The following is an 8,940-nucleotide window of genomic DNA, read 5'->3' as shown; positions in this document are numbered from 1 at the left end:
AGAACCAGAAGTGAGATATAATAATCAACTAGGCCACATTTTGCCTATAACTGCTTAATTATGCAAATCTCTCTTCTGCTCCAATTCTTCCTTTATTTAAAACTAAAACTAAAGCTAATGTCTGATTTCAGAAAATGGGCTGCAATGCTTAGGTATACCTGTGTAATAAAAATCCTTTTCCTGTCTTTTACCACTATTTGTCTTTTGGCATTGGGCTGAGTGGCTGAACCTGACATTTTGGAAGCCCTTGAGATGGGTCTGTTGTCTAAAACTCTAATTACAATAGGGTAAATTTATGATTAACATTTTCCAGCCTCTAGTACTGGGGCTTGAACTCAGGGCCTCATGCTCTTGCTCAGGTTTCTTGTCCTGGCACTCTACCATTTGACCCGTATCACCAATCCAGCATTTTGATGATTCTACTGGAGGTGAAGTTTCATCTGAACTGACTTTAAACCTTGGTCATCCAGGTCTCATCTCACTGGCAGTTGACTTGTTCATGGTTTTAAAGATTTTACATTTTTCTAATAGCTGATGATGTTCAGCAATTAAAAATTTTAATGTTTGTTATTATAAAGGTGATGTACAGAGGGGCTCAAGTTACATAAGTCAGGAAAAAGTTGTTTTTTTTTTTTTTTTGTCCGTTGTAGGGCTTGAACTCAGGCTCTGGACGTTGTCCCTACCGCATTGAACCACAGCATCACTTCTGGTTTTTTAGTAGTTGGAGATAAGAGTCTCATGGACTTTCCTATCCAGGCGAGCTTTACACTGCAATTCTCAGATCTCAACCTCCTTAGCATCTAGGATTATAGGCATGAACCACCAGTGCCCACCAAGAATACATTTCTTTTTGGATAATGTCACCTTTTTTCTTGCTCTCTTCCAGTTTTTCCCTCCTATCCTACCCACACGTTGTACAGTTTATGCGATATAAAACTTTTATTTTGCTGGTTGTGGGGCTTGAACTCTGGGCCTGGGCGCTATCCCTTAGCTCTTCAGCTCAAGGCTAGTGCTCTACCACTTGAGCCACAGCACCACTTCCAATTTTTCTGTGGTTTATTGGAGGTAAGTCTCACGGACTTTACTGCCCGGGCTGGGCTGGCTTTGACCATAATCCTCAGATGTCAGCTTCCTGAGTAGTTAGGATTACAAGCGTGAGCCACCGGCGCCCGGCAAGAAAATTCCTACAAGATTTATATATTTTCGGATCTTATATTTTATGATCCATTTAGGTTGACTTCTATAATCTCTCCCCTCTGCCTTCTTTCCTCTCCTCTCCTCCTCCCCTCTCCCATCTCCATTCCTGTCTTCTCTCACCTCTTCCTTTTCCCTTTCCTCTGTCTCCTCGTTTTGCGTACTGCTTACAGAAGTCCAAAGAAAGGATAAGACAAATTGGGAGGGCTGGGCTTCTGGTCATGCACTTTCTGCCAGGGAAGTACTGTACGTTCCTCGCGGAACTACAACCCCCATTATGCACCGCGCGGGCCGGCTAGCCACTGAGAGGATACGAGGCCAGCCGGAGAAGATTAGCTAACACGGCTTTACGGGACTGGTCCCGCCAAACTTTTCTCTAGCCTATGGCCTGCCGGTGTGCCAGATTCGTTTCTTTCCCGTTTCCCGCGGAACCATCTCTTAAAGAGGACCTACGGCAGCCGTTTGCAAACTGGCCAACTAGAGGTGGGTCGCGAGTTGAGAGGGCGAGTCTCTTAGAAAAGGTGGGTCTTGGTATGGGGGGACCCCAAAGCGGGCAGGGGAGACAGGCGGGGTGCCAAAGTTCCAGTCTCTCTCTCCTTAGGGTCTGAGCTTCATTGAGGCCAACCGTACCCAACAGAAGACTGCTACAGGTGTTGGGCCTGAGCTCTGTGACCATGTCCCAGCAGATCCATGCAGGCTCCTCAGTGTCGCATACCAGCTTCCTGGATTTGTGGAGGGAAAAGAATGACCAGCTCGTTCGACAGGCCAAGGTGGCACGGTTGCTGAGACCTTCATTGTGTAGCACCAATATCCTAGCCAACCCGGAGGAGCAGATATTGACCTTCCGCCCTGAGAATCATAAGTGATTGAAGAATGTATCCCTCCTTACTGCTGCAAGAAATGATCCTCATTGACATCCCTTCCTCTTTGGCAGGTGGTTCAGGACACCCAGCTGTCTCTGAGGCGACAGCAGCTGGCTCAAGACACACTAGAAGGTCTTAGGAAGCTCCTTTGGGGTCTGCAAGGTACTCATGGTCCTCCCTGGGTTAGTCAGTTCCCTTCCACTATGGCTGGAGACCAGTTCCTCTTAAGTGTTTCTGGGATTGAGATGATTATTGTGTCTGCCCAGACACAGAGGGGACTGGAGTGGAATATTCATTTTTATTTTTCTCTCTCTCTCTTTCTCCCTCCTTTTCTCCCTCCCTTTTTCTCTACACAGCACATGTGAAGAAGTGGTTTTCAGGCTGGTCTAATCTAGACAACTTGTTGTTTGTGCTGATCTTGGGGCTTGAACTCAAGGCCTGGGCTCTGTTCCTAAGTTACTGCTGTTGCTGTTGCTGCTTTTTCCTCTTCCCCTCTTTTTTTCCCTCTCTTCTTCCTCCTCCACATTTTTTTTCTGTCTGTTGAGGGGCTTGAACTCTTTGCCTGGATGCTGTCCTCAGCTCTTCAGCTAGCACTCTACCACTTGAGCCACAGTGACACTTCCAGCTTTTTCTGTTTATGTGCTGAGGAATTGAACCCAGCAATCTCCCACTGAGCCACCTTCCCAGCCCCTCCTCCTCTATTTTTTGCTCAAGACTAGCACTCTACCACTTGAACCACAGCTCCACTTCCAGCTTTTGGGTGGTTAATTGGAGATAAGAATCTCTTGGGGGACTGAGAAGGTGGCTCAGTGGTAGAGCACTTGCCTTGCATGCATGAGGCCCTGGGTTCAATTCCTCAGCACCACATAAGCAAAAAGAAAAAAAGCCGGAAGTGGCACTGTGGCTCAAGTGGTAGAGCGCTAGTCTTGAGCTGAAGAGCTGAGGGACAGCGCCCAGGCCCAGAGTTCAGGCCCCACGACCAGACCCCCTCGCCCCCCCTAAAAAAAAAGAATCTCTTGGAAGCCAGGCACTGGTGGCTCACGCCTGTAATCCTAGCTGCTAAGGAGGCTGAGATCGGAGGATTGTGGTTCAAAGCCAGCCCGGGCAGGAAAATCCATGAGACTCTTATCTCCAATAAACTACCAGAAAACCAGAAGTGATACTGTGGCTGAAGTGGTAGAGCTCTTGCCTTGAGCTGAAGAGCTGAGGGACAATGCCCAGGTCCAGAGTTCAAGCCCCACCACCACCAACAACAAAAAAGTCTCCTGGACGTACCTCCTTGGGCTGACTTTGAACCATGATCCACAGATCATCAGCCTTTTGAGTAGCTAGGATTATAGGTGTGGGCATCCAGCAGGGGTAGCATCTTATTTGGGGCATTTTTCATGGGAGAGCCTATGAAACCAGCACCTGTTGCTCCAGGGCTCCCTGCCACTGTTCCTGTTCTCCCTTTGGAGCTGACTGTAACCTGTAACTTCATTATCCTGAGGGTGAGCTTGGCCCAGGGTTTCACTGAAGATCTAGCCCAGGATATCCAACGGAGCCTCAAGAGAGGTAAGGACCAGAAATTCCCTTCACGTTCTTGCCAACTTCTGTCTCGATTTAAGTCTTTCAAAGGTATGGAACAACTAAATTTGTCACCTCCAGGGAGAGATGGCCTTCTTTTTTTTTTTTTTTTCCCCCGGTCCGGTAGTGGGGCCTGAGCTCTGGGCCTGGGCGCTGTCCCTCAGCTCTTCAGCTCAAGGCTAGCGCTCTACCGCTTGAGCCACAGCGCCACTTCTGGCTTTTTTCTGTTTGCTTATGTGGTGCTAAGGAATCGAACCCAGGGCCTCATGCATGCAAGGCAGGCAGTCTACCACTGAGCCACCTTCCAAGCTGAGATGGCCTTCTTTAATCCCCCATGTACTCCTCACACCGGGCTGAGGTAGTATTGCAATTCTTAACCTCTTACAGAAGAGGAAAGCCAGAGAGTTGGTGAGTAGGAAGATGAATACACATTTGCTATGTGTTTGTGTGCTTTATAGTGCTGGAGACCCAGGAGCATCTGGAGCCCAGGTTGCAACAGAGTCTCAGGGAGCTGTGGGAATCTGTTCTGCATGCTTCCTCTCTTCTGCCAGAGCTGCTTTCTGCCTTACACCTCCTGGCTGGCCTACAGGCAGCCCTTTGGCTGAGCACTGACCATCTCGGGGACCTGGCCATACTGTTACAGACACTGAATGGCAGTCAGGTAAGGGAGAAAGTGACCTGAAAATGAGGTGTCTGCCCTCTTTGCTTTTCCTCAAACTGCAGGAACATCATATTTTAGGAGGACTACTGTGTTGGTGGCCAGAAAACCTACGTTTTTCTCAGATACTCTTGGGTGACCTTGTTCTAGTTAATCCCTAATGGGGAGATTTTCTTAGGGACATTTACTCAACTTGGATAAAATGAGAGTTCTCATGATTTTGCTGATGCCACCTCCCAACCTTCATCTTCTCAGCAATAACTCAAGCATGGTTCTTACCATATGTCTTTATGGGCTGCTCGTGAATTAGAAGGCACATTAGAATATGTTGCCACAGCTCCAGATTTTTCTGCTTCCCTTTAGCCTTGTGCCATATCTATTTTTATTTATTTATTTTTTTTGGGGGGGGGTATCCAACACTTGGTACCTGTCACTTTTACTCATTGGCTGGTGCTATACCAACTGAGCCATGCCTCTGACCCCTATTTTTCTTTTAGAATTGGGGAAATAGAAATCAGCTGGGCACCAGTGGTTCATGCCTATAATCCTAGCTGCTCAGGAGGCTGAGATCTGAGGATTGCAGTTAGAAGCAGCCAGGGCAGAAAAGTCTGTGAGACTCTTATCTCCAATCAGAAAAAGCCAGAAGTGGTGCTGTGGCTTAAGTGGTAGAGTGTTAGCCTTGAGCATAAATAGGCTCAGGGACAGGACCTAAGCTCTGAGTTCAAGCCACAGGACTGGCAAAAAATAAACAAAAAATCAGAACTTATGAGGTCAATATGTCCAGTTAGGATAGATTGATAGTAGAACAGGGGTAGCTACCAGGCTTAGAGCCTCTGATTATCCCTTGTTTCTCCAGGGTAGGACCTCTGAGGATCTGCTGCTACTTTTTAAAAGTTGGAATCCTCCAGTTGAGAAATCAGATGGCCCATTGACTCTGCAGAATGCCCAGAGTTTGAGGGCTGTACTTTTGACAGCATTTGCCTACCAACAAGGTCAGCTAGCAACCTGACTCATCCCTTTCATAAGGGGTCTTCTGGGATTATGTTATTCTGTCTCCATGGAGTTTTCCTGTGATTTTGTTTCCCATCATATTCCCTGATTGCCCTCAGGCCTCCAGGAGCTGATCACAGGAAATCTACCAAGGGCACTGAGAAACCTGCATGAAGCAGCCTCAGGTCTGTGTACACGACCTGTTTTGGTCCAGGTGTACACAGCACTGGGGACCTGTCTCCGTAAGATGGTAAAGGCAACCTTAAGGGGGTTAGGGAAAACATGATCATATGGACTGCTTTGTGAGGATAAAGTTTGTATCCTACCCATTTAGGAAAATCCACAGAGAGCACTGCTGTACTTAATTGAAGCCCTGAAAGTAGGCACAGACTGTAGTCTTCCACTTCTGGAGGCGTCTCGATTATATCGGCAACTAGGAGACACATCAGCTGAGCTGGAGAGCCTGGAACTGCTAGTTGAGGTAAAACAAAGATATAGGGTGGCTGAAGTGCTTGTGTTAGATTGATATAAGAATAAGCAAGTTTGGTTCTCAAAGGCATTAGATACACTTCTTTCTGTTTCTTTTAGGCTTTGAGTGTCATTCGTAGTTCTAAATCCCCCCAGCTGTTGATTGAAGCAGAATTGCTACTTCCACAACCTGACCAAGCCTCCCCCCTTCACTGTGTCACACCAAGCCAGGCCAAGCACCTGCTAGCAAGCAGATGCCTACAGATTGGGAGGTGAGGTTCTCCCTTGCTCACTTGAGCAACTTTTCCCACTTCTGATACCTTGCTGAGGTGACTCTGCTTGTGTGTGTGTGTGTGTGTGTGTGTGTGTGTGTGTGCGCGCGCGCGTGCGCGCATACACACTAGTTTTACTGGGGTTTGAATACTTTCATTCAGCTTTTTCATTTGACTTTTCCACTCACTGGTGGAGCTCTTAATTGCTTAAGTCATACCTCTAATTCCAGCTTTTTGCTGGTTAGTTGGAGGTAAGAATCTTGCAGATATGTATGTCCAGGTTGGTCTTAAACTGCTATCCCCAGATCTCAGTCTCCTGAGGAGCTAAGATTATAGGTATGAACTACCGGTCCTTTGCTTTAGTTGTTTTTTTATTTGTTCATTTTTTAAATTGTAAAAATGCTGTACAGAGGGATTACAATTACTTGATCAAGGTAATGAGGACATTTCCTATTGAGCATTGTTGCCTCCTCCTTTGTTTTTCCCCCTACCATCCCTCTGCTTTAGTTTTTAATGAGTTGGGTGATAAATGAGACAGTGGGAAGGACATAGGTCTTCATTCCTTAGTCTTCTGTCTTCTAGGCCTGGAACCGAGGGCTTTTCATACAGATAATAGCTTCTTCTATCTTTAGAATGCTGAGATCTCCTCCTTAATTTATCCTAGAACTGATATGCATATTGAGCCAAGGCCCCAAGACCTTGCCCTCCCCTTTACTCTTCAAGGCTCATGAGTATCCTTCCATTAGCTAAGAGAATATACTGAATATATTTAGGCCCTGAGAGGGCCTAAAGTGAGCGATGATTCTCCAGGGAAGAAGATGCTGCAGAGCATTATTTGGACCTGTTGGCGTTGTTATTGGATGGCTCAGAGCCAAGGGTAGGTGTGTCTTCAGCATTCTCTGCAATGAAGTGGGAGGGGTGGAGTCTGGGTCCCCTTTGGAGCAGGGAACTATTATGTTCTGTTTTACTTCTCTGTCTGTTCTTGGGACTCAAGACTCTCGCGTGGTACCAGATCCCAATGGAGAGGTTGGGTATGGTGAATCATGCCTCTTCAAGACACTATCTTCTTCCCACCCCAGTTCTCCCTACTCCCCTGCCCCCCAGGGCCCTGTGTGCCAGAGGTGTTCTTGGAGACTGCAGCAGCACTGATCCAGGCAGGCCGAGCCCAGGATGCTTTCACTGTATGTGAAGAGCTTCTCAGCCGTACATCGTCTTTACTTCCCAAGATGTCCCAGCTGCGGGAAGGAGCCAGAAAAGGATCCAAAGAACTGCCATATTGCCAGCTCTGGGTCTCTGCTACCCACCTGCTTCAGGGCCAGGCCTGGGTACACCTGAAGGCCCCAAAAGAGGCAGTTAGTGAATTTAGTCGGTAAGCCCTGGAAGCTATCCAAAGTCCTGGGGAGGTGTGAGGATGATTTTTGTATTGGATCCAAGGTTCGCAAACTCCATTCTCACTCACTTACCTTTATTTTTGTGTTGGTTCTTCTTTTCTCCTGCTTTGTGTCCCACTTCAGGTGTCTTGAGCTGCTCTTCTGTACTACTCCTGAGGACAAAGAACAAGGTGATTTAGAGATTCAGTTTCTCTTATCTCCTAGAAGTGGGTTCCCTTCTGAGTGTCCCAGTCCACTAGAGAACTCGACACAGAATAGGTAGAGGGGGGATTGGGAGTTTGGTGACTGTGTGACTGGGAAGATATTTTTGACTTTGGGGGTGGTCCCCAGGAGCAGGTTTCAACTATGAGCAGGGGTGTAGCTCAGAAGCGGCACTGCAACAACTTCGGGTAGCAGCTCTGATTAGTCGTGGACTGGTATGGGTGGCCAGCAACCAAGATACCAAAGCTCTAAAGGACTTCCTCCTCAGTGTGCAGATATTCCCAGGTATGAATACTTGCTTGATATAAGTTATATATATAAGTTATATATAAGTTATATATAGATATATTAGGCAGATGTTCTTGGGCAGGGTGGTCGCAGACAAGAGAAGTGGATATCTAACGTGCATACCTAGGATATAATCAGGTGTTCATCTACAACAAATTCAGGTGTATATAATGCTCCCAAGAGTTCTCTATCTTGCTAGGGTTCTTAAACACAGACTGAGTTAGAGTGGGTTGTATGGAATAGCCAGCTGAGCCCTTTGTTCAGAGCAGCTAGTACACGGTGGGGTAGGAATTGTTGTGCATGATCTACCCCTGGTTTTATATGAGTATAGGACAAACACTTCCCCAATCTTTTATAAAATGATGATGAAGCCTGTATCAAAGTCTGAGTCTTTGTACTTTGGTTTGTCTACAGGCAGTAGAGATGCTTCCTATTACTTGCTTCAAACTCTGAGGAGGCTGGATCGGAAGGATGATGCCACTGCCCTGTGGCAAAGGCTGGAAGCCCAAACTGAGCTGACACAGAAAGAAGCTACTCGGTGAGGATTAGTCTTGTTGGCTTCAGGCTGAGGGACAGTTGGAGGCCTGGAGTCCACAGGCCTACTGGGATGATAAGGAAATGTAAGGGAAAAGAGGCTTCCCAATCTCCTTTCAATCTTAGGCATCACTCTTCTTACTCTCCAGGTCACTGCCTCTGTACCTAGAAACCTACTTAAGCTGGATCCATCCCACTGATTGTGAAACCTTCCTTGAAGAATTTCGGACATCGCTACTGGAGCCACATGACCAATAGTTGCCACTTGCCAATAGCTAGACCTGGGACCCCTGTGGACTCTGAAGAGGGATTTTTTTTTTTTTTTAACTTTCCTTGTAAAATGTGGCTCGAGCTGACTATTCCTGTAGAACTCCTGTACTGGTGAAGTTGGTGGTAGTGTTGTGAAACTTGGCCTACTTACTGCCATTCTGGTTCCAGAGGAAGCATTCCCTGCCACAAACAAGTCATTTTTTCATGTTTCCTCTTTTCTTGTTTTGAGTAAAACCTCATATTTA

At 46.8% G+C, this 8,940-nt stretch overlaps 1 protein-coding gene across 3 annotated transcripts; it reads left to right on the top strand.

The window, feature by feature from the left end:
• Positions 1–1,540: 1,540 nt before the first annotated feature.
• Positions 1,541–8,940, top strand: Fancg (Fanconi anemia, complementation group G). Of its 3 annotated transcripts, none has more exons than XM_013026704.1 (15): positions 1,541–1,715; positions 1,796–1,964; positions 2,129–2,219; positions 3,480–3,611; positions 4,175–4,284; positions 5,138–5,273; positions 5,391–5,521; positions 5,606–5,752; positions 5,860–6,011; positions 6,822–6,888; positions 7,091–7,380; positions 7,526–7,572; positions 7,733–7,888; positions 8,306–8,429; positions 8,575–8,940. In XM_013026704.1, exons 2-15 carry the CDS (start codon positions 1,869–1,871, stop codon positions 8,681–8,683), a joined length of 1,788 nt encoding a protein of 595 aa, XP_012882158.1. In that variant the 5' UTR covers positions 1,541–1,715; positions 1,796–1,868; the 3' UTR covers positions 8,684–8,940. The 3 variants fall into 3 exon arrangements, with proteins under 3 accessions (XP_012882158.1, XP_012882156.1, XP_012882155.1); XM_013026702.1 differs by having other exon boundaries at positions 4,082–4,284; positions 7,739–7,888; XM_013026701.1 differs by having other exon boundaries at positions 4,082–4,284.

The sequence above is a fragment of the Dipodomys ordii genome, unplaced genomic scaffold, assembly GCF_000151885.1.
Source record: "Dipodomys ordii isolate 6190 unplaced genomic scaffold, Dord_2.0 Scaffold95, whole genome shotgun sequence".
NCBI lineage: Eukaryota > Metazoa > Chordata > Mammalia > Rodentia > Heteromyidae > Dipodomys > Dipodomys ordii.
This window is presented reverse-complemented; position numbering and strand designations above follow the sequence as displayed.